At 39.0% G+C, this 25,311-nt stretch overlaps 1 protein-coding gene across 1 annotated transcript in view; it reads right to left on the reverse strand.

Moving 5' to 3' along the window:
- The window catches only part of LOC146809878 (myosin heavy chain, skeletal muscle, adult), a 35,901-nt gene extending 11,606 nt beyond the window's left edge, over positions 1-24,295 (reverse strand). Inside the window, exons 1-28 of the mRNA XM_085616734.1 lie at positions 24,274-24,295; positions 23,813-23,869; positions 18,985-19,201; positions 18,748-18,891; positions 17,887-18,043; positions 17,583-17,610; positions 17,385-17,499; positions 15,878-15,970; positions 14,086-14,149; positions 13,895-13,993; positions 13,690-13,793; positions 12,880-13,018; positions 11,983-12,101; positions 11,749-11,898; positions 11,468-11,638; positions 10,556-10,859; positions 9,202-9,266; positions 9,034-9,121; positions 8,530-8,647; positions 7,564-7,687; positions 6,446-6,582; positions 4,379-4,634; positions 2,609-2,851; positions 1,691-1,867; positions 1,451-1,596; positions 1,034-1,124; positions 308-697; positions 81-207 (exon numbers count right to left, since the gene is read on the reverse strand). Of these exons, the coding sequence (XP_085472860.1) occupies positions 81-207; positions 308-697; positions 1,034-1,124; positions 1,451-1,596; positions 1,691-1,867; positions 2,609-2,851; positions 4,379-4,634; positions 6,446-6,582; positions 7,564-7,687; positions 8,530-8,647; positions 9,034-9,121; positions 9,202-9,266; positions 10,556-10,859; positions 11,468-11,638; positions 11,749-11,898; positions 11,983-12,101; positions 12,880-13,018; positions 13,690-13,793; positions 13,895-13,993; positions 14,086-14,149; positions 15,878-15,970; positions 17,385-17,499; positions 17,583-17,610; positions 17,887-18,043; positions 18,748-18,891; positions 18,985-19,188 (3,853 nt within the window). The 5' untranslated portion in view covers positions 19,189-19,201; positions 23,813-23,869; positions 24,274-24,295. The remainder of the gene's footprint in view (positions 1-80; positions 208-307; positions 698-1,033; positions 1,125-1,450; positions 1,597-1,690; positions 1,868-2,608; positions 2,852-4,378; positions 4,635-6,445; positions 6,583-7,563; positions 7,688-8,529; positions 8,648-9,033; positions 9,122-9,201; positions 9,267-10,555; positions 10,860-11,467; positions 11,639-11,748; positions 11,899-11,982; positions 12,102-12,879; positions 13,019-13,689; positions 13,794-13,894; positions 13,994-14,085; positions 14,150-15,877; positions 15,971-17,384; positions 17,500-17,582; positions 17,611-17,886; positions 18,044-18,747; positions 18,892-18,984; positions 19,202-23,812; positions 23,870-24,273) is intronic.
- Between the last annotated feature and the right edge of the window lie 1,016 nt (positions 24,296-25,311).

Raw genomic sequence — 25,311 nt, forward strand, 5'->3', positions numbered from 1 at the left:
CTCTTTTGACCCATGTTCCAACAGTTTAATTGTGCATATAATATAGAAATGTACACTACAGATACCCTTTGTTTACTTACCATTCTCTGTTGACAGGCGAGCTTTCTGGGTATTTAAATCATTAAGTTGGCGCTGATGTTCTTCATCTTTGGACTTAAGTTCAGAAAATTGGTCTTCCAGAGTTCTGCACATTTTTTCCAGATTAGCCTTTGTTTTGAAGTAAAATGATAAGGGTTTAGATAAACATGTTGCAAAACTATAGCTGCAACTCATGATACTCCATGGGATTCAGAAACAAAATAATTACCTTGGTTTTGGAGACAGACTCCATGTTACTTGCGAGGTCATCAATTTCCATCTTCAGTTCACTCTTCTCCTTCTCTAGTTTCTGCTTCACTCTCTGCAGATTGTCGATTTGCTCACCAAGTTCTGCTGCACTGTCTGCATGCTTCTTGCGCAGAGCGGCTGCTGTCGCCTCATGCTGCAAAGTTGACTCCTCGAGATCGCGGCGCATTTTCTGGAACTCTGCCTCTCGCTTCTTGTTCATCTCAATCTGAACTGAGGTGGCCCCACCGGCTTCCTCCAGCCTCTCACTGATCTCTTCAAGTTCCCTGGAAAGATCTGATCTCTGCTTCTCTGTTTTAGCTCGCGATGCTCGTTCTGCTTCTATCTCCTCTTCAAGTTCTTCAATACGAGCCTAGAATAAGCATTTTAAATATTACCCACTGTTGTATAGCCATAAACGGCCTCTGCTTCAAACTGGGATTTGTGATTAACAAATACATCATAAAACTCGAAAAAGCTTGTCGATAGATCTCTAAAACTTTAATCTTAAAAAGAGGTAAAAATGGTTATTCAAAATTTCACAGACGCATATATACACCATTTTACACACACACAGACATAAAATGTTGGTATTCATTCTGCTTATGAATTCGCCAGATTTTTCTATGTTTGTCTGAAGGTTGGGGTAAATATTGCAACTCTCACTTGAAGAATATAAATGTATGTAAGCGTGTAAGTTTAGAATTACCTGTAATTCCTTAATTTTCTTCTGTGATTGAGCCCCTAGTACCTGTTCATCTTCAATCCGGCTTAGGAACTGGCTAATCTCAAACTCCTTTCTGTTTTAGGGGAAAACAAATAAAAATAATTGTGTGTGTTTATTACAAAGCAAACATGTTGTCTAAGGGATCATAAATGTTCCATTACTCCCCTTGAAAAGGTCTGAGACTCAGGTGGTATTTTCCCACCAATATTTTCCACCATAACTAGTGATACATTCCTTTAAAAGAGGTAAACTAAGATTTAGTCACCATGTGTCAGACTCTAGGCTTTGCCATTTATTCTAGAACCCCCAAACACCACCACCAGAGTGTATTGACAATGGCCATTATATTTCTTTCCCGTTGTCAATGTCAAAGCAACATTATATTTTTTATGTCTTTACTTTTTGTTCTTTTCGTCCAGTTGCTGCTTGTCATTTTCCATGTCCATTAGAGACTCCTGGGCAAGTTTGAGGTCACCTTCAAGCTTCCTTTTTGCTCTTTCAAGGTCCATGCGCAGCTTCTTCTCTTGTTCCAGAGAACCCTCAAGCTAACGAAACAGAAAAAACACAAACTATCATTATTCTGGCCTACATTATATGGATTTTTACCATCTGCCACTATTAGTGCAGTAGGTGTCTTACATCATCCACTTGTTGCTCCAGTTTAGATTTCGCTTTTGTTAGGGTATTGACTTTATCTTCCTCAGCTTGGAGATCATCCAGGGTCTGCTGATGGGCTTCTTGAAGAGCCTTTTTCTCCTTCGTGAGCTTTGCAATGTTTTCATCCAGGCCAGCCATTTCTTCAGTAAGATTTTTAACCTAAATATGATAGAAAGATTTGCATATGTATCCATATTTTAAAATAAAAGTGATGTATGTCTTTTATTTACTGTTTATTCGCATACCTTCCACAACTCCTTAAAACAATTGTACCTATAAATGTGCTTAGACAATGTATTTTATCTTTAGCAATTAAGCAAAAAGTAGCAGCGTGTTATTTTAACTGAAAGGGCAAGATAAATTTAGGCTACCAGCATACATTTTTTAAATATCCAATTTAAGACATCAATACATGCCAATCCCTCTTACAGGTATTCAAAGAACAGCTAAATTATGGTTACATATTTAGTTTTATGATCAACTGAGGGACACATGGCGGCACAATGTGCGTAATGCATGGCCAAAGGAACTTGATGTTTTCATGTTAAATTGAATCTGTTTACTGAGGACAACAACCTAATGATTAAATAGTGAACCCATACAAATCTTGTCTAGATACCACCAATCTACCAGATAATTTCTGATGATATAAATAACCTGTACGGGCCCAATATATGTATGTGGAAGAAAAAGGAAAATGTGGCTTCAACATGGCCCAAGGAAAGATCGATGACACGGCCCAAGAAAAGATCGATGACGGTTCTGCATTTCAGCAGTAAGACAAAAGAGCATTTTCATGTGTCATTTCTCTTTAAAACAATGTGTCCACATTTCTGTATCACACAGTGTTCATCAAAGGTTAGACACCTTCTGATGAAGCATCTGCTCAGTATGACATACCTTATTCTCTGTGGCATGTTTCTCCTTTTCCACCTTGGCCAGTGTCAGTTCAAGGTCATCAATGTCTTTCTTCAGTTCAGAGCACTCATCCTCAAGCTTCCTTTTCTTGGCTGTTAGCTCAGCATTCGATTCTTCTTCATCCTCAAGCCTTTCAGTCACTTCCTTGATTTTAGCTTCAAGACCAATCTTACTTTTAATGAGTTGATCACACCTCTCCTCAGCATCAGACAGATTGTCTGATTCCTTATATATGTAAAACAGATATTTAAAACATCAGATTCAAAATGGTAATGCTGTATTTGCAAAATCTAAAATATCAAACATAACATTGTATGTGATTGCTTGTGCCTTTTGGTGGATGCTGAAGCAACAGATATAAGTGCTCATGTTGTGGTGACAATTGTTGAAATTAGCCTCTGCCTTAACCATACTATCTTTTCTAATCATGTCCCTCCTTACTTGGACAGGTATTTCCCTAACTCTACCTTCCTGAAGATTGAATTAGCTGGCACTTTATGATAACATCCCTACTATTGCCTACAATTCACAGCATAACCTCTCACAGTTGACACTGAGCCTGCTCCATTCTCAAAGGAGAAAGAATATTCAGGTGTCATCTTGTATTTCCTTCCTACACTCTGTATGTAATGCCAGGTGCCAAAAGCATCAAGCAAGTTAGGGCATTTTGCTGTAAGAATTTTTTTTATGCCACAAAACTGCAAGGGAGGGCAATGGGAGCTCATATTCCCGCGTAATGTATCTTTCCTCAGATATATAGATTTTCCATGTAACACCCTCCATCTTCATACATGCGTATCACAGGTACATATGAAAACAATCTTGAGGGAGATAAGACTTTCACACTCTGACTCAACTGATTCATTATGCATTTTGAACATCTCAGTACTTGAAAATTCAACTATATCAAGTAATTTCCAACTGGTGTTGACTGTTACATAAATGATGACTTGGTAAATCACTAAGAGTTGCATTGGAATTATGTAATGCAATGCATTAGCACCATTGAAATGGCACTGAATAAGTACTGCAGAAGAAAGCTGGGGTGACTTGACAAAATCGCTGACAACTATATTGTTGAACATAAATGCTGTGTCCTAAATACTATTTGCAAAAATATTATCTCATTGGGTGGAGATTTTCTATTATTTAATCCAGTGGGGTGATATTTTTCTCTACAATATTTTTGTCAGAATATATTCAGTCCATGATATTCTGGTAACATACCGAAAGCTGTAGGGCCAATCAATGTACAAAGTCAAAACAGGTGCTGAATAACAAAGTACTAGAGAAATAAACTGAAAGGTCAGTATATACATGGAGCTGCTAAGAGAACGTCATCGTGTAAAAATCTGAATTGCGATCGCATCTCCAATTGAACTAAATGTGTACATTGTTCCTAAGACATATTAGCCCAATTAGACTAAAAGTCGAATTGATCTGCCTAAACTGTGGGTCCCCTACTATCAACTAAAAGCCATTTGGCTAATCACTTGGTTGTTATGCAAAGTATCACTTTAAAGTCTACATTTAAAGTTGCAAAGCAGAAGCTCCAAAGATTGAAGCCCTTGCCAATTGATGTCAAATAATCCTTGAAAATATTTGTCAGTCAAAGGCATATGCTAGGTTTCTTCTATGTAAATTAATTTATAAACATATCCTTCATTTAAAAGTAGTTGAATGAATGTCAGTTGGCTTGGGTTAATTTGAGATTTAGAGGCACATCAAGATTAGCTTTTTACAGTCACTTACAGACTGGACTTGGAGAAGCAGATCATTCTTTTCCTGCATAACTGCAACCATTTTCTCTTCCAGTTCTTTCCTTTTAGCCTCAGATTTAGCCAGATTCTCTTTGGTTTTCTCAAATTCTTCCTTCATGTTAGCCATCTCCTTCTCAGATTCTGCACTCTTCAGGAGCGGCTTAATCTTGAAGTACAGCTTCATCCATGACCAATGTTTGACATTCATGAATGAGCGGATGTTGTATTGAATGGTGAAGATGGACTCCCTGAGAGTTAATAACATAAATTGGTAGGTATTCAGATAAAAACAACAGGAAAATATCTTAGCACATTAATATTAAACTTTAATGTTCACAGTAATATTATGCACTTAAAAGGTATGTAAAGTTACATTTACACAACCAGTCACCTTCTCAAAGTACTGAGTAAACTAGCTTCCCTTTTCTGATTTCCCTAGATTACCACACTGTTAAATAGCATAGTTCTAATCTAACACAGAAATATGATAAACAAGAGAATACACATTCTTCAATAGTCAATCCACTTGACTTCTAGTTTATGTTACCGACATGGGCAAATGTGTTTCTGAAAACTTCATCCTTACCTAGTGTACTCAGTGCATATATAATTTTCTTGTTACTCCTGACTTCCCATGCATTGAAACTGTTGCCTTTTTCCATGGGAAGAAGGTGAACACAGGTTATGTTCTCACACTGTTTTACCTAAGGACTAACAGGCTAATGTCTCATGGAAAGACACAACTCAAGGAAATTACTGATAGAAAGTGTGCAGAATAGCAGGAAAATGTATGGAAATGTATGAAGTGCTGAGAAATACTGTAATTTATTTGCATATATGGAACAGGCGCGTGGCAGAAATTCAGTCAATGAGAGCACCAACTTCTCATGCCAGTACACATTCTTAGTGCTAAATACATAAAGTGACTTGTACTGTGATACACACTTTGGAATGAACTGGGAATCTAACACACATTAAATTAACACAGTTCAAAACTAAATTTTACTTTAATATTTGCTCGTCACGTTTGAAATCTAGGAATAGCTAATTTCAGGGTTACCAGTTTGCATCTTAGAATTATCATTCAGTCATTTGTTTTTTAAAGTTTTATATAGCACAAATTGTCCCAAAGGTATCAGAGCACTTTACACGAGCACCGGTTGTGTTACAGATGGACATATTCATTTTTGTTAGGCACAAGAAGATTAAGTGATTTGCCCAGAACCACAGGAAGTTGAGCGCCCATGCCAAGACTCGCACCCAGTTCCCCAGCTTCAAGGTCTACCGCACTAGGCATTAGGCCACATCAATCCTCATTCATTCATTCAGCCTCCTGCATTTCCCATTTATAGCATTTAATTCACATAAGTGATGGATTGGGACAGAATGAATGCAAGGAAGCTAGCCCTAAGATTGAAAGCAAGGGTATCTTAAACCATTTGCCTGCATTAATTGTCCTCTTATTTGCCCAACAAGTAAAATTTACACTTTCTATGCAGCATTGAAATTGATCGTTGTTCGTTAAGAGTTTGTAAGTGACCTTTGATGATGGGAAATCATATGTTTACTATATCCATGTTTTTCTCCTATATCAATTTAATAAATGTAGTTGTGTTTTGAGATGAGGGCTTAGGGAGTATGGCAGCCATGATAGTGTGTGAAACCTAAGCAATGAGACATGTCTCTCTAAAATAAGTAGGAATGTTATTGCTAATGTCTTTTCTTTGAAGGCTGATTTTGTAAGATAAACTGATCTTTGTTTTAAAGGTGTCTCGCTTATGGAATTATCCAGATAAAGGACGACACTTACAAAGATGCATATTGAATCAATGATCCTATGTATTATATCATTTATTACATTTAATTTCCTTTTACCTAAACGTGCAATATGTATGTGTTTTGCATGTCAGTATCCCACGAAATTGATGATGGCATTATGATTTTAGTGACTCCTGATTTAGTCTATGGAGGATGCAAAATACACTGCAATACATCACATTTGACATAGTTCTTGGATCCATGCAGGAACACAGTTTTCACAATATCACTCAGTTCTCACCTCCTTTGCATCATCTTTTGGAATTCTACTCTCATGAGGAAGCCACGGCACATAGCCTGAGTGCGAGTTATCAACTGGGCTAAGCGGTCATCTCTCATCTCTTCAAGGACACCCAAAATGCCAGCTTTGAAGAAAACCTATTGTGCAGAGTGAAAGGTTGGGTAACAGCATACACAAAATGCAATGGTGGTGAATCTAAGTCACAGCTAGAAACCATAAGGATAGTAAGTGTGTACATAATGGGCATTTAAAATTGAAACTTGCCAATGCATCAATTTCACCAATTAATATACATATTGGTAAGTTGTTTAAAAACATAATTTTATACAGTCTGATGCAATAATTGTGTGCAGCAGAAACACAAGCACAAAAGGCACAGAGAATAGTGATGTGTAAGTAATGTAAGTTACCAACAAGAAAGCAAGTTGTGCCTTTGTTTTTTTATTGTGACCCAATTATCCCATAGCATCAGTACCCAACTGCAGAAGTAGGTGACTTTGTCCACCAGAGATCAGCGTGTTTTCACCATGTTGGGTGCATCTTTCCCCTGCCCATAATTATCAGACAAACAGATTTTAAAGAGAATTGAAATTTATCTAGCAAGTAAAAGAATAGCAGTTTCTTGCATGGTGAATGGAAGGGTATGTTTCGCTAATGGCCAGAGAATGTTTTTGAAAAATCTGTGCCTCTATGGGGCCGTATTCTAAAGACATAAATGTCAGCAATCTATTGCCCACTAAACAAGATATTTAACACATTCATAGTTATTTAGTGACATTAGCTGATGTTACAGATAACTTTGGTTGACTTCTAATGTAGCTAGTTTCTAAAACAAGATTATATGAAGAAGTACATCATTGACGTTTCAAACCCTGAGCAATGTAGATCGATGATTGATGACTGTGTTTTAATTACATGATTTATAAATAAATGAACACATATTTAAGATATGTGGCATCAACATATCTTAAATTCAGGCACATGTGGGTATCTGCTTGTAATATATTATTATATAACAAAATAAAAAAACAAAAGTATCATAACATTTAGAATTTATTGTAGCATAAATTATGTATATTCACAGAATATGAGATAAAACATTAATAAAAGCTATTTACCTTTGTATGCCCAAATTTGTACTGAGTATGGTCAATATCTATAGATCCAAGAAGCTTCTCTGAAGCTTTCTTGCTATCAATGAACTGACCTTCGGGAATAGCACTTGCATTTAAAATCTTGTACCTGAAATAAAGTCAAAGATAGAACAATGCGTTTGTTCATAAATTATGTAGTGGATTAACCAGATCATATCAGCACTAATCTGCATTCTGATAAATAAAGATGTATGACTGGCTGGACCCTGTGCTTCCCCCTTCATCTTTGGAGAGGGTATAACCATAACCTTGACCAGCCTGGCCACCTTGCAATCCTTAAGTCCATAAACATCAATGAATACCCACCTAGCACACGATTGATTAATGTGATTAAAACACAGTGTAGAATTAAAATATTATCTTCTCAACTGGAACAATATATACCATCTCATCATTGGCCCAGATGATAATCTCCATAGGCATACATCATTGATCCTACCTAGTAGTCAGGAACAAGAATACAGGCATCTTTACACATTTTAATTATATGTTCCCACACGCTCTAATTGTAATCATGAAATTATCCTATTCCAAATTCTCAATCCATTTTTTGATTTACTTAAAATTGTGTTTTGCTTGCTAATAGATCAATAGATGAAAGCACCCTTTTGAGGTTTCTATACACTTTTCATATAGACTTTTTCTATTAGTATTTAATTTTCGATTAATGCTTAAACAGCAAGTTGTCAAGGTTTTCGTTTTAACAAATTTCCTTGTAGGTACCACACCTGGGGGAAGTTGCACATTTGTCTAAGCAGTTTCTCCTTAGAATATAATGTGACTTCATTCTTTGCTGTGTTATTATTCAATTGATGCTGGCATTAAATAGGTGTAGGGGTAAAACCCACCTAGATTGAACATTAGAATTGACATATGAAAATGGCAGAGAAATACAATGATAAACAAAGGTGATATTTATGTAACATATACCGTTGCTTGAAGTCAGCATATAAAACTCTGCTTGGGAATCCTTTTCGGCAAATTCTAATACCTTCCAAAACTCCGTTACACCTCAGCTGGTGGATAACCAAATGGTGATCCATGGCGCCTTAAAGAATCCAAACAAAAATAAGCTTTAAAACTAAAAGTGCACTTTTAATCATGTACCAAATTGAATATATCAGCACCATTTACATTGTAGACACCTAAATCATGTATTGTAAAATATTCTGTTATATTGAAAAATCCTAAGCCCATGATGTAGAGCTCGGTTCACAGAGCCATTTTGACCATGTACGTGTGTTCTTCATATATACCCTTTGATGCAAAATAGTTATATATGCTATACACAAAAGGATACTAAGCAACTGTAAGTTCATTTATTCCTCTGCAATTGTACACCATGACTGACTGTATGAATGAAGGATTTATAGCCTTCCATAAAATCTCTCAAAGTCGTCTCACTACCACTTAGCAACTTCAATGTTCTCTTACCAGGTGTCTTTGTTTCATTGGGAATAAGACAACGCACAAAGTGGGGGTGGGTGCTTCTCAGGTTGGACATCAGTTTGTTCAAGTTTTCCTGTGGTTAAAGCATTGAATAATGGTTGCATTCATTTCGCTATATATTCAAGCAAAAATAAATCTGTGAATGTGGCTTACCCTGAACAGAGCTGACACAGTCTGGAAAGAACCACCCTTCTTCTTGCCTGCCTTTTTGCCGGCCTCTTAATTGAAAAGAGGAACAAGGTGAAAGAACTGACATGATAATTTATGGCTGTAAACATGAGTAAACAGATAAAAATATGACATACTGTGTTCCATTAAGCAGGCAAATAGCAAGACCATAGTGTCATTGTGGTAATATTTAGTGTCAAATTTTCTGTTTCTTTATTTTTGCTCCATTCTTTATTATGAAACATTGCTGATATATTTCTAAGGACTTCACTGATTGTGGCATCATTGTGTGCAATAACACCTCCAAAAATGGAGATACCTTCGGATTCGATATCCCACTTGTGCAGTATTGCCTACCCATTCCTAGTGCCGTAGTTCGGAAAGGGGGATCACACAGTAATTCCACAAGTTTTCACCCTTTCGGAGATGCCAAACTCTGTATATTGGGATTTCCCCACACACATTCCAGCATTGCTGGTGTTTATTCAGCAAAATCTGTGTGGCCAGCATTGTTGGTGTTTATTTAGCAAAATCTATGTGGTGAAAAACTGCATGATCAATGTGACCTTTGTGCACAAGTTTTAATTCCGATTTGGGTTCATTCTTATAGTAGCCTTCAGAATGACAACCAATGTGTTTGATAAAGTGTGAGAACACATTAGTAATATCTACCAAATTCTGCACCTTACTGCCTTGAGCAGTATTGTCATTTGGGCATATGTGTTTGGGGGAGGGAGGGAAAGGTGCTCTTTCCTACATGTAGGGTCTCATTACGAGTACAATGGTCCCAAGTGGGCTTGTGTTCAATGCGCTGAATAAATTAATATAATGTTAACCATGGATGCCTTCTTTAACGCCTGCTCTTGAAAATAGATGGGGTTCCAAGTTGTCAATTCGTAATTTGTTATATTGCATTGAGCAGTAGTCTTGTATTATATATAATTATATGAGATGTTAACTATGACCTGCAAGTATTTAACATACAATCTAGCCCCTTCAGTGATGCAGCAAGGACCATCAATGGTCCGCAGCATAACATATTCTGACTGTATCAATTACCTGCTGCAAGTTCTTCAGACCTTGCTATGTGAGACCTGCACAATCCCTTCTTTTCATCCAGAAAGGAGAACTGAGATAGATAGATAGATAGATAGATAGATAGATAGATAGATAGATAGATAGATAGATAGATAGATAGATAGATAGATAGATAGATAGATAGATAGATAGATAGATAGATAGAGAGACAGACAGACAGACAGACAGACAGACAGACAGACAGACAGACAGACAGACAGACAGACAGACAGACAGACAGATATTTCATCTAAAATGATACCTTCAGCACCATAAGTAGAGTAGAGGGAGGCCAATAGCTTCACAGATGCTTTCTGGTACAGTTGAATGACAGAGTCGTTCAGTGGATCCTTGTTCTTCTCAAGCCAGCCAGTGATATTGTAGTCCACTGTGCCTGCATAGTGCACAAGTGCAAAGTGGGCTTCCGCTTTGCCTTTCACAGGCTTGGGCTTCTGGAAGTTGTTGCACTTGCCCAGATGCTGGTCATAGAGCTTGTTTTTGAAAGAAGTATCTGTTGCCTTGGGAAACATGCACTCCTCTTCCAGGATGGAGAAGATGCCCATGGGCTGAAGGATGAGAAAATATAAATGTAGTGGTTAGGCATCAGATATGCTTGAATAAATAGCAAGACAACATAGCTTAGTGAAGTGAACTTCCTGTAATTTGTAAGAGGGGGTGTGGATTTGTAGGGCAACTGTAATCTTTATTACCATGTATAATGAATTAACAGTATAATGTTAGTGCCCAATATGGAAAGCTACGGCCACTGATCTATAATAAACAGATATAAGTGCTAAACAGGACTGAATGAGACAACAATTGGAGTGTGCTTGTGCTAGACAGTATGCTTGACAGGTAGTTTGTGTCATTGTATCAATAGACAATTCTACAACCCTGCTTTTCTTTCTGTGGTATATTTTTTTAAAGAAAGGTTACTCATTTCTAGATTTTCTATTTCTAGATTTTAGGTTGGGTGTAACAGTCACAGTACTAATAATTTTTTCTTTGTTTAATGGTCATATTGGCACATCATGGAGTTAAACTAGTAAAAGGTTAATAGCATCTACTATGCAAGGGGCGGCAATGTCTCTTATTAAGATTAAAGGATCCATCACTTTAGATGTCTAGCAAACAATACAATAGAGCTCTAGCACAGTAACAATATCAACTTTACCTTCTCAATAAGCTCAATGCAGGCAGCCAAGTCCATCCCAAAGTCAATAAACTCCCACTCAATCCCCTCTTTCTTGTACTCTTCCTGTTCCAGGACGAACATGTGGTGGTTGAAGAACTGTTGCAGTTTTTCATTGGTGAAGTTGATGCACAGCTGTTCCAGTGTGTTGAACTGAACAACCAAGAGGCAAAACGTGTTTGTGAGTAGAATTATAAGAAAAGTACTAATCTTCAAATTCCTTAGGTTACAGATCTGGCTAACAATATTTCTATTTCACTTACATCAAAGATCTCAAACCCAGCAATATCCAAGACGCCAATGAAGTGCTGTCTTGATTGCTTGGTGTCCAGCTGCTGGTTGATGCGAACAACCATCCACAAGAACATCTTCTCATAGACTGACTTAGCCAACGCGCCAACATTGTTGTAAACCTTAGTAAAAATATTATTTTAATGAGTATGCATGTTTTTTCATTGCTAGTGCTAGACAGAAAAGCATTGACAAAACTACTGTACCTGTTGAACAGTTTGGCCTTTGGTCACATACTCATTCCCGACCTTCACCCTTGGGAAGCAGAGAGCCTTAAGCAGATCTGCTGAATTTAGACCCATCAGGTAAGCAATCTTGTCAGCGACTGCAATCATAAAAATACACTTATTGAGGATATTTGGAACAGTCAAAATAATTGCACAAACCCACAAATTATCGATAATATTCAAAAACACACGTAAACATGCTACCAACCCTAAATAATGCTAAACACAAACCGAACCTAGAACTGTGAGAGGGATTCTTTTACATATGGTGTATGAGTGTCCTGCAATGTACCTGTTTTACAAACACTTTTTGGGCAAAATAAGGAGGACATAACAGACTTGCCTCTGGTATTCACAGGCATAACTTTGTGAGTTTAATCCGAACGTTGGACTACCACTTGCTTTTTCTTCTGACAATGGAAAGTCAAGAGGAAAAATTGTATGACATAATTTATTCTTGTAAACTTTTGGTGAAAATAGAGATTTAGCTATGAAAGGTTTTGCAAATATCCCATATTTCATGACGACAGTCCCATTGCATAGCATACATAAAATCCATATTTTTTGTGAAAAGCCAGCCTTGGCATTTATCTTTCATTTGTGTGTTTAAATGCAAGGACTTTAGCTGACCATGTGTGCATTCACTCTATTTTTCTGTTATCTATTTTTATGTCAATTCCACTATAAGTAGTTACCACTAAGCAGAAGAAAACAAAGAATGCGATTGAAAATCCTTGATGGCATAGGTGTGGAACTCCATGTAATGCCAGTATTTGATTTAGCAAAATGAACATTTCTGTGCCGAGAGCTCCGACAACACATGTGTAAATCCAATACCAGTGTGAACCAAAAACGACAGAACATTGTAACATTTACCTTCAGTGCCGTCTGGCTCCGCCTGCTCCTCTCTTTGCTTCTGCTTGAACTTCATGTTGCCATGGTGCATGACTGCACCAGTCAGTTTGTAGATGCCTATTTTCTCCTCTGGGTTAAAGCCCAGGATGTCAATGGCACTCTGTACGTAAAACACAGTACCATTAAAGACATGTTGGAAGGATCAGGATGCAGGGCACAACTTAGAAAAGTGAACCCTTGCTGTTTAATAATAAGCATCTCTCAGTGATGGCTGTTAAATGTAATGCTTTACAGTAGACTGTTTCTTTCAGCAATGTGGGTCTACTGTGCCCTTGTACTGTTTATTACCCAACAATATGTGATTGTCTTATATGAGGTCACCCACTTTGAACTGTGTGTTTGATTGCAGTGTTATTGAAGAATAAGCATGTGTTAATGCTGCATAAGCAAGTGTGAATCTGCTAAGGTTTGTTAAAGGGTTTCTGAGAAACGGGCCTGGAGAGACTCGCCTGGTGTGAAATTTCCACATTTCCTCTTACAGTGTTTTGCATCATTGGGACTTGGAAACCTAAAATCACAGGGTGACCTCCTTTTTTAGAATGTTTTTCCCAAGAAAAACATTAAAAATTAGTTAGGTCTGCATTTAGACAACCATAGAATGGGGAATTCCAGTCGGGTTTTCAGAAAGGCCTAAAAACTTACAACAACTCTACTATCACTTGTTATATGTAAATTGATACTCCTGATTTAATTTTACTATCATCTGGATCTAAGAGATCAAGCATTTGCCCATAAACATTTTAGAAAAGATATGACAAAGTTAACACTTACATCAGTAGCCATTAATTCCTCCTGGTCATCGATACTGGCTACAGAAATTTCACCTTGGCTCACATATCCAAAGTCATACGGATTGGTTGTAATCAGTAGCATATCTATAAGAGATGTGGTGATGTTTAGTATTAATCAAAGTGGATAATGAAGAGTGTTTTTAATTTTAGATTTCATGGATGGGGCCATGCAGACTCATACTTACCAATAAGCTCTGGTTTCTTGTTGCACATGACCTGGTAAAAGATGTGGTAGCTTCTTTCTGCTGATAGCTGGAATGTTACTCTGGATTTTTCCAGAAGATCTGCCAAATTGAAGAAATATTAAAGGCATTATTGTTTTCATCATTGTCATTGAACTGTAAATTTGCCACTCTACTAACTTGTTATAACTTACAGGTTTCAATATCAGCTGAGGCCAGTTTTCCTGTAGCCCCAAAGTGAATCCTGATGAATTTACCCTGTGAAATAGTGATAAAACATGTTGCATTGAAACTGCCACTATCATATAGTGATATCAAGTGCTTTTTCATTAGCTTCGGAACGACACATAATAATCTTTTTTTTTAAAAGCAGGGTATTAAAAAATGACTCATGTGAGAGATTATTTCCAGGTAATGCACAACAAGAATAATAGAAAATATAGACCCCTGCCACTAGCCTTCACAAGAGCATAAGGCACAGCAACACATCCTGGCCAAAATGAAATATAAACATGGCAGCTCACACCTGTGATGACAGCAAGTGAAGCCGATATCATGCAAATGCTCTGCATACTTGATTCATAATGCCTGGTTCTTCTGCTTACAGGGTTTTCCCCTTATTAGAATACAAATCTGCTAAAAAAAACATGCAGTCTTGCCTGCGCTCTAGTAACCCAGGGCCCCACTACAAAAGATCATTGATTATTCCCAGACACACTCTTGTATATAAAGCATTGTGTTTTGTTTGAAGATGTGTGCCTATTATGCTCAGTGACTTGGAAAGATTGCAGAATTCCTGGTAGTTTTCGATCAATGGTGGAAGGTTTTCCCTAAATCCCTCAAGCTATTTCAAGGTGGGAAATTTATGGATAGGGGGCATGAGGTTGATAATTTTGTCCTCCACTTTGAAGGGGGGATTCTGATATAAATGCTGTCTTTTCACTATGTGCCTTTCTACCCTCTTCTCACTTTATCGAGTGCTTCAACATACACTGTGATGTGGAAATATGTGTGATTGGGTCTGTAGTGAGCTACAGACAAGACATATGGTCTAAAGGCCGGGAGATGTAAGCCATATCTCTTCCCACACAGTTTTGTGTAATTCTCCATACGGGTGTGAACAGTAGTTCCCATCTAGACCATACTAATAAATAAAGATATGTGCCTTATGATGAATTCTATTTTGTAAAACACAGTATTGCAATCATTTGAAATCTGCTTTTCCTAATTACATTTAACAGCTTGACCTAAAGAATACACATACCAGTAGACAATGAACTATCAATTTTATGTGACACCTGACTAAGAGGATGGGGTACACATTCAACTCCTGACAAAACATATACATGCACACACATCTCTATATGCATATGCTTGTATGCACCTCACCAGATAATGGTATTGCGAAACAGGATTTAATCAAACTTTTTACTACTCTTTCTGATTTTAGACAAATCTTTCATTAAATATTAGTGAAACTTAACACAGTAGGATTAACAGTAAGATACAAGGTGGATCCTAGAAATATAGACATGGTACAAATGGAGTGAAATGGAGAAAAAGAGAGTGTAAAATAAAGGCAAGAGAAAGTACATGGGGCAAGGAAGAGAGAGAGGATAAAGTAAAATACGTATAGATAGCGAAAGAGAGCTCAAGAGCAATCGGGGAGGAGAAGAGAAAGTGAACAGCGATAAAGAATTGAAGTGTGAGAAAGGGGTGAGTGGCCTGTTTCTTTAACTAAAAGATGTGACGAACGTCCATAGTCTTGAATATATACTCTGACTCAAAGAAATTAGGGGCTTTCCACAGCTGAACCACTTAGTGAGAGTCCTTCCTATGTATAATTTAATCTCCAACTCAGAGTCTGAGGATTCCATCCCTCTGAATCATTTTCTCAGAGAAGAGTTAACTAAAGTATATTGCTGATGTTACTTGAAAATTACTAAAATCAGCTGTGGAGAGAAAATAGCTCAGTCATAAACTTACAAAACGTGATGAGTTGTCATTTCTCACAGTCTTAGCATTACCGAAGGCTTCCAGCAGTGGGTTAGCTGAGATGATTTGATCTTCTAGGGTGCCCTAGAAGAAAAATATTTTCGAATTGTGAAATGCCATTTTGAATATTCCACTATACAATAATTAGTATACTTTTGTTGAAAACCAGTGTAGAAAGTAATTTGCAATAAAGTAAAATCTGATCCTAGATCCTCATCTTCTAAAAATGTTAACAATGAGCAAAGGGCTGTCATATTGGTCCATAGAAGGTTAAAGAGCGCAAACTCGACATCCTTTGATGATCATGGAAATCTAATAAAGACTCTGCTGAGTCTTGTAGTATATGATTTTACTCTCTTCTATACCTGTGTCTGAATCACTCAATATGTACTCCCACTGCAACATGTGAGTTCCACAGTAACAAGTGCCGACACATGAAGAGAACATGGACTAAGTCAAGTTTATAATGCCTGTTTTCATTACCCAGTGGGTATTACAGTATTATACTGTGTTAAGAACCACAGAATGGGAGATAAAGCAGTATAATTGTATGCTTCCCCTGTATGTTTAGGTGAGGAACTTGGGATCATATAGATTCCTCCACCTAAATTCTATAGATGCATGTGAGTAATAATTACCACACTACCTGAAATCCAGATTCTGGACAATACTATCTTTTGTACAAAAATCAGGATTTCCTTGGGACTCAGAAGGAGTACTAAAATAAATTAGAAACTTGGGTTGAGCCAATTAAGCAGAAGGACAAATAACACTGATAATATGAGTATAAATATATATATCAATTCTGAATATATTAATCATTAAAAACATTCTTGAGGGATAGATTTATTAAAATAGAATACGTAATTCCTAGGGGTATCTGCTGAGACTGGGCTTAACTAGACTAGGATGAAAGCTCATGACTTTTCTACCATACTCTTCACTTATCTGTAGTCAGCAAAGGAGACATTGGTATAGGTGTCTACCTTCAATATCTCTTATGTATGGTGAGTGTTCACAGAGCTCTCTATGACCAACTGAAACATAACCCCTGGCTTACAGTTCTTCCCACGCTTGTTCACTTAGCATGCTCAAGTCAATTTTAACTATAACGTGCCAACATAAAGGCTTTAAACTCTGAAGAGAGACTAATTTGGCACAATTTGGTCCTGAGAGGAAATTTGAGCGTAAAGTTTCATGCATAGCCTGCTGTTGCAGAATGCCCAGCTGCAACAGCTCTGATGTAGTTAATTGTTCCCCACATGGTGTCTTCATCAGACATATTGAACATTTCCAAAGTAGTCAAACTAGAGGCAGGACAAAGAATGGGGAAATATTGCTGCCCACACTTTCTTCTGAAGGAGCAAGATGGATTTATCTACCTCACTTGAATGCTGTAATGATGCAATATTTTATCATCAGTTATTAGCAAAATGAGATGACTATTCTAGTTCAATGTCCTCATGAAAGGACATTTAGCAAGGTTTCTCTGCTATACCTGAATCTTTCCAGGTTGTGGCTCCTGTTTCTTCTTGTCACCAGAGGCTGCAATTGATGCAAAGTACTGGATGACACGTTTCGTGTTCACAGTCTTTCCTGCACCAGATTCTCCACTGTGGAATACAAAGAAGGCTATGAAAAAACATGCAAACCAATAACGCAGCCTATTTAGTTATATTAATGAAAGCACTCTTACGTGATAAGGATTGACTGGTTTTCTCGATCTATGGTTGGAAACAATTAGGAATAGTCAATTAAAATGCAGAACAAGGCAAAGATTAGCAACAGAAAATATTTCTTCGGAAGAAGAATTCATAGAAACTTTATTTTATGGCAGACAAATAGACATAGCAGACACCTGACTCTCTATTCGGGTATTTACCCCAGCTTACTTATGCTTGATACTCTTGTATGCCTGTATGCATTAGTTGCTGCATGAAATTCCTGGAAGTGTCTGTCTCTAAACAAAGATTCATCCTATGGTCGGGGAGATTACTTACCAGTTAACATGAACTGATAGGCATTGTCAGAGATGGAGAAGATGTGTGGAGGGGCCTCTTGACGCTTCTTGCCTCGGTAGCCATTCACCACTTCTGGGTTGTACACCGGCAGCCACTTGTAGGGGTTGACAGTTACACAGAATAGACCGGAATAGGTCTGAGGGAAAACAGAAAAGAATGCATTGGTATACATTGGTTGGGGCGAGGTAGTGAGTGACACATAAAGAAGACTTTGACGGTGCAGGTGCACGAAATATGGCGAAACCATTTTGGAAGTATGTTTGAGGAGAAATTACTATGTCTGTTTGTGTATGATTGTGTGTAAACATAAATAAGTCTCTGTGTGCTGTGAGAATGATGCCCTTCGATCAGGTTGCCTTGAAGATACTCTGAAACATGCCCACAAAATGAAAATAAATAATCTCATGAAACCTATTTGTGCTGCACGTGAAACCTGTTTGTGCTGGGGTGCGATCACTACTGTGTGCCATGAAATCAGAAATCAAAAGGATTACTAAAGGGCCTGACATCAATGAAGGGTTGGCAGTTAAGAAACACATTTACTGAGGTAATGAGTAGGGGGAAGATGGCGGGAGAAAAATCGCAGTGCATCGCCTAAGGAATTGGTGTAAGTGTCTTAAAAATGTTAGTGCTGTTAGACGGTTGCAAAGGAGATGGGTTGACCACTTCCATCAATGAACAGGTCATGGGATCCAATCTAAGTCAGTGGCTATGGAAACAGTGTCTGTAGATGGATCAGTGACAGACAATGCAAATTGAAGAGTAAATGTAGATCAAATGTCTGGAGTAGAATAGCTTGTTTCACACTACAACGTATGTGCATATTGTCACTGTACTTACGTAGATCATCCATGCTGCATAGCGCTCTTTGAGGTTATACAATACTGTTGCTTCATTCAGGTGAGTCATCATAGCCATGTCCTCAATTTTATCATACTTAGGGGGATTCATCGGGTAGACTTGATCATCCTTCACTGTGAGTGTCTGTGAGTAAGAAGAAACAGTTGAAGGTTTGCCAGACTGTGTACGGAGAATCACACCTTAAGTGAGTCAGTAACTGTGTCCAATGTCACTTACTTGACCACTCAGGGTCTTCACAGTGACTTTGCCACTTTCTTTACTTTGGATGACACCCTTCAGGTACATCTCCTTTGGCTCAATCACAAAACATGATGTTTTTGCATCAAAAGGACGATTCTGGTCCTCAATTCTTTCCTTCTCAGTCTTCCTGAGAAACTGGGCTGCCACCCCAAAGATGGCCATCTCAGCGTCCGAACTCATGGTTGTGGAGTTCCTGTCGAAGTGAATTGGAGTTCAATAAAAAATCATTATGCATTTTACCTATTTACCCTTCTGACTTAGAATCGAGGTAAGTACATAGCTGAGCCCCACCAGGAGCAGCATCCTTGTTGCTAAGCCCATATCTTCAACTGACACTCAATCCCACTCAAAACATTCAAAACATTCTAGATGACCTCACACACTGGCTCAGCAGCAGGGACTCGGAACGCTGGGGAGGAGCCATTAAGTTACAACAGTACCATACATTTGTAGTGTCATTTCATTAGCTAACGTTAGATCTATCAATCAGACGTTATGTTATGTTATATGGCATTTATAAAGCACGGCAGCTGCCCCAGCAGAGAGGCGTCCCGGCGCTAACAGCAGAAAAACGGATGAGGCAGAGAGAAAACAGGCCTACGGCAGTGGAAAGAGGTTAATAACTTAATGGATAAGACCAGTGCTCATAAATCATGTAAAAATATCCAGATATTCCCAGGTCCAGATCAAATGGACAAATCCTGGTCGGTATTAAAGGAGTGAGCTGAAATTAGGAATGGAGGTTGTACAGGTGTGACAATGCAAGTATTTACACATGTGAGGTCTAGTGTCAAAGAACACAACTGTTCTGCAAGTACACTTTCCATGATTAACCCCCAGCATTAGACCACTTTGTAGACAGAGTGCAGGCAGGAGAACAGTAAGCAGGGGCCACCAAAGGTAGCTGCACACTTAGCAATCAATGCTTGGATGTTTAGCAAATTGAAAATAGCTTTGAGCACATTTGATCTCATTTTACTGATTGACAGCTCCCATGTGGTATTCTTAGTTGTCTGACACTTCTGTCGTCTTGCAGTGGGAGTTGGGATCACATAATTTAGGCTGTAAGTGCAAGTAATTCCCCAGTTGGATCCATATGTTTAAACATCTGTTAATGTTCAGTCATGGACCATCCCTTGCATAGCTATGCTCTGTTTCGCACTCTCACACTAGCGCTTCCGGTATGTCTTTACTTTACGTCCTCATTCTGTATAGAAGACAGTATGAGGAACAGGTGCACAGGCAGTCTTGGGATGGCTGAGTAAACAATGTTAGTGCTTCATTGGACCAGATTAGGCAGTTAGGTGCATGTGTTTGCCTTCGAACACTTTTAGCCACCACCTTTCCATTTTACATACCTATCAAAACCTTTGCAATATTTGGCAAGAATACTATACACAAGTTCCTATGTGCAGCAAGAGAGGTAAGACAGGATCTGCACACAGGACGGAGGCTTCATGGAGTTCATGGTTTGCTACATGTGCAAAATGGGATTTGTACCATGGTCCTTTGAACTTACATTGCTTCCTTCTACAGTTCTGCATCTTCAGATTGCATGCTGTTTTAAAGAGCCTCCTCAGTATTCCGAAAACCCATCATGAAAAACTCTCCTCTCTCTTTCTAATGAGTGCCCCTCCTTACTTTCCATCCTCTGCATGTCACCTCTTTTTGAGATCAGCCCGCTTTAAGTCACATGCATGTTTGCCTTAATCTTTATTCCTGCATTTCTGCCAATTGCCATCATTTCATTCCAAATTTCAAAAATCACATCCTCTCCTACTTTAAAAGTTATGCCTGCAACCTAACAATACCAAATCCCTTCCATACGTTAATCCCATCATCCAAATGCAAGACATCCCATACCCTCTCCAAATGATAATCACACATAACTCCTGTTAATTTAAATTATCACAAAGAAACTGGAGTAAATCCATGGAATGGTTTTCTTGAAAGCACAATGCTAATCCTAATAACTACTAGATTAACCAATAACCTTGGATTCAGGAGGAGCATGCTGTCCAGAGTAAACCTCATCAGGGGCAGTAAGCATAATATAAATTCAACTACAATAAAACACAATATATAACCCTCCCGGACCCAAATAATGCCATTAAAATCAATGGACTGGATTGTCGTTCATACAGACAGAATAACAATTCCCTTATGATGCTTAACACTTTTACACTCTCATAACACAAAACTGCTCTGGGTTAGTTAGGTCTTACATCCAGTAGTGTTTCAGTCCACAGCAGTCAACCACCCATCGCCAACTGAACAGGCATGCAATAAGTGAAGAGATCTGCCAAACGCTGCTGACCAACAGAAGACTTTACTTTAGTCCACCTCTTCAGGTCCGGACAGGTTACATACTGTGACAACTTCTTGACATCTCACAATGACAATCAGAAATGGGATGATATTAACAAAGTCTATCCCTGCAGATCTCTCAAATATTTCTCCCTCAAACCTATTCCTGCCCAGGACCATAAGCTTTAAACATAATCTCTCACACTGGACAACCAATGAAGTTACTAGTTAAATGACTAGCTGGGTGATCCAGCCATGCATGCAGGTGGGACTGTGCACTGAGGAACCCATGCAACGTGAGAAGCATCTTCTAAGAGCTACTTTAACCGGACATGAGGACCTTGGGACCAGTAACAATGGGAAGTGGCGCATGAACCACAGGGAGGCAGATTGCTTTCAGGTCATTTCTGCTACTCTTTCGCCTGCTGCCAGAGATCAGTGAATTATCAATTAATCCTAGCACCTGTGCTTGGAGGTAGAGCGCTCGAGTCACGCCCTCCGGTTGTCAGTCATACCGTCACCGTGTGTCAATGAAATCATAAACTGAATGAGGAGTCCGTATCCCCACCCTGCTTTTTGCGGACGACACGCTCCTGATTTCGAAGACCCCTCAAGGTCTCCAGAAATTATTAACACGATTTCAGGAGTTTTGTGGTGTAAGAGGATTAACAATAAATGTGGATAAAACAAAATATCTAGTCCTAAATCCTCCTAAGAAACTGGGCCGCCCACCGACTCTAAACTCGATCCCCCTAGAGAAAGTAGCCGAATTCGATTACCTCGGTATTCGGATTACGGATAGGATGTCTTGGGCTAGCCATATTGACAAAATGGTCCTCAGCCATAGGAGAGTGGGAGGTGCCCTTATGAGGGAGTTCAGGGCCTCTCCAAGGAGTTCACTCACCCCAGTAGTTGAGATTTACAAGGCTAAAGTAGTGTCATCAGCCTTGTATGGGGCAGAATTGTGGGGCCACTGTTGTTTGAACGACCTAGAGACAGCGGAGAGCAAGCTATTGAAATCCCTTATCTCCGTGCCCCTGAGCACTCCATCCGTACCTGTCCGGTTGGACATGGGCTGTAAAAATATTAAAGACCAGGCCCAGCTTCGCCCGCTTTTGTTATGGACAAGAATCTGGAGGGGTGAAGAACTAAAATCTTATGCTGATGCCCTGGGGGAAATAATGAGCTTGGGGGGTTGGGCTAAGATAAAGTGGCTAAGAGATACTAAAAAGCTTTTGGAGTATGTCGGTCTAGGAGGCTGTTGGTCATCACGTTCAGCCCCTCCAAAAGAAGTCGTCAAGGCGCTTTATTGGAACTGGTGTGCGGAGCGGTTAACTACAAACTCTAATCACTGCAAGTCGACTGTCGCCTTTTTGCAAATTAAAGACACTGTGGCTTTTGAACCCTACCTGGACTTGATAACTCTCCCTTTTGATCGAGCCCTTTATTTCAAATTTAGAGTTGGATGCCTCCCCCTGGGTGCAGTGGTATCGAGTTGGTCACCTGTGCCCCGTATTTCTCCCAACTGTGCGTGTTGTCCAAGCAAGGCCGAGACCATTGTACATGTCTTATTTGTTTGCCCGGACTATGCAAGGCCTAGGAGTGTCTGGTTGAAACCCCTTTGTCGCAATTTGGGCACACGTAGTCACCTCGTAGCCCTGCGTATCCTAACTACGGATACTTCCCCCCTTTTAGTGTGTGGAATTGCAAACTTTTTAAAGTGGTCCTGGCTTATTCGTTGCAAGAGATTGTCAGTAGCTGTTTAATACTTTTTTTAGATAATTTATTATGGGCAATTTATGTCCTTTTTATCTTCTTATGAAATTCATATTGGCTTCTTGTAGCTGTGGTTTTTATGTGCCTACTGTAATAATTGTATTTTTTTATGTGCTTACAAGATATCTTGCATATCGAATAAAAGCTTATGACTGACTGACTGACATAAACTGAATGCTGCTTCATCTTAATTGGCTTTCTAATAACTTTCAAAAAGCCAGCAGTGTGTTTATTACCAGCACTTCCTTTCAACATTTTTAACCCCGAGGTACTTACATCACATTTCACAAATTATAAATGTCCTATTTTTTTGTACCGTGGATTGAAGAAGCATTTAGAAAGCATTTCAAAGTTCACAGAAGTTTCAACCTATCAAACAGATTCTTGGTTTTTCTATTTTGTTCCTGTTTTCGAATCCCAAGCACACACACCTGCATTTACTCCGATATTAAGGGTTTCTGCCATGAACACAAGACCCATAACTAGTGCAGCGTCAAACAGCTGGCTAACTGGCTTACTTTCTGGCTAGTCATGCCAGAATGAACTATTATATACTCTTTTCTTTTTATTGTCCTGGATAAACCATTATACAACTTGTAATCCCTTTCTCTTGCTTTTACATTCTAATTCGACAGAGAGCGAGACAATTGCACTTGCCCATCATCAATATTCACCGCCATGCAGACGCCAAACCAGGCTGTATTTTGAAAATACCACTTACCTATGCTGCCTCCCAGGTGGAAAAGACAATAGAACAAAGAACCGGGCACCCCGAAGGCTGAAAGACAAGAGAGGTGTTTGTAGGCCCGGCTGCTCGTGGTTACTGGTCGATGAGCTCGCTCCACGCCGCTAAGGAACCCCGGCATTGTGCGCAATAAAAGGGGAAAAAACAGCCCATCCTGGCATCCATCGCTCGGCTGGTCTGAATGCCCTGCTGAGCGCGCCTCCGGGATCGCTTACAGCAGCAGAGGGCACAGCTGGTGTCTGCATACTCTGGACAAGCTCTCCACATAACGGAGAGCGGAACAATGTTAAACATTTTCAGAGCGCTTTATAATTTCCGTATGCATAGATGACATTGTGTAAAAGCGGAATAGGTGTAGGGTCGGGCCAGGCTTTCTATGGAACAGCAATTACAGGGGACGCATCTCGAGTACGTATCAACGCCACGTCCTCACTTACCTCTGGTCTGTGAGCCAGTGACGGATTAAGGACAACGGTAGACCTGGGACGCTTTTATAGTCAGGGATACGCCGCAACAACGTGGCCGGCGGCCATATTAGGGTAATCATTTAATACGAACCTGAATGTCAAATTCTAGGGGCTATGATTTCTCTTCATCCCGCCTTGGTGAGATATAATTGGCTGACGCATGCTTGTTATGTGCTGGGGTGGATTCCTTTGATTCCTATTCTCCTCGAAGTGCCAACTTACACCGGGCTCTACTCAGAGCCACGGGGCTCCGAGACAAGAACAACACTTTAGTATATGAGAAAGGTTTGCAACCAGCTACACATAATGCACAAGAGTCTAGGAAACACTACATTAGAATTATATTCAAACCGAAATTTATTTTAACATGGCACTTATTCTTTTTAACATTTTATAGATACTATTTTTACACACTCCTTGATATTGTCCAAACAAGTTGATGATGTAACATAATCCAGCTGGATCACCGCAAGGTGGTTCAGGCCAAATACAACGTGCAGAAAAAATACCTCCTCCACATGATACCTAGCAAAAGGCCAATGCCTTATGAAGTCAGGGTTATATGGGGGCTGCTTTATGAAATATAGGAACATAAGTTCACATGAGGAGAAGGAAGACTTTTGTATCTGCTCCTGCATTATGCTTGCTAGTTTTATCAACCCACGAGGAGTATGGTTTCTTTCGAATGCAGCGTTGTTTGAAGTGGCTTCCATCTAGGAGGAAGAAGCACCATGAGCTAAGCTGCCACCTTTGAGCCCGATTCATAAAGGTAAAGTTAGACCAAAAGTCTAACTCAGACCAAAGGTCTAACTTTACTACTTTTCGGTATTCACAAAGGTAAGTTACTACTAGTAACTTTACTACTAGTAAAATTGCTAATAGTAAAATTACTAGTAGTAAAGTTACTAAAGTGGAAATAGTAAATTTACCCCCTCCGCAATTCAACACTTTCTCAACTCCTTCTTAGACTAGAGTGCAAATAGTAAATCTAATGCAAAAAGTTTTTTG

This window comes from Triturus cristatus, chromosome 7 (assembly GCF_964204655.1).
Source record: "Triturus cristatus chromosome 7, aTriCri1.1, whole genome shotgun sequence".
Classification (NCBI taxonomy): Eukaryota; Metazoa; Chordata; class Amphibia; order Caudata; family Salamandridae; genus Triturus; species Triturus cristatus.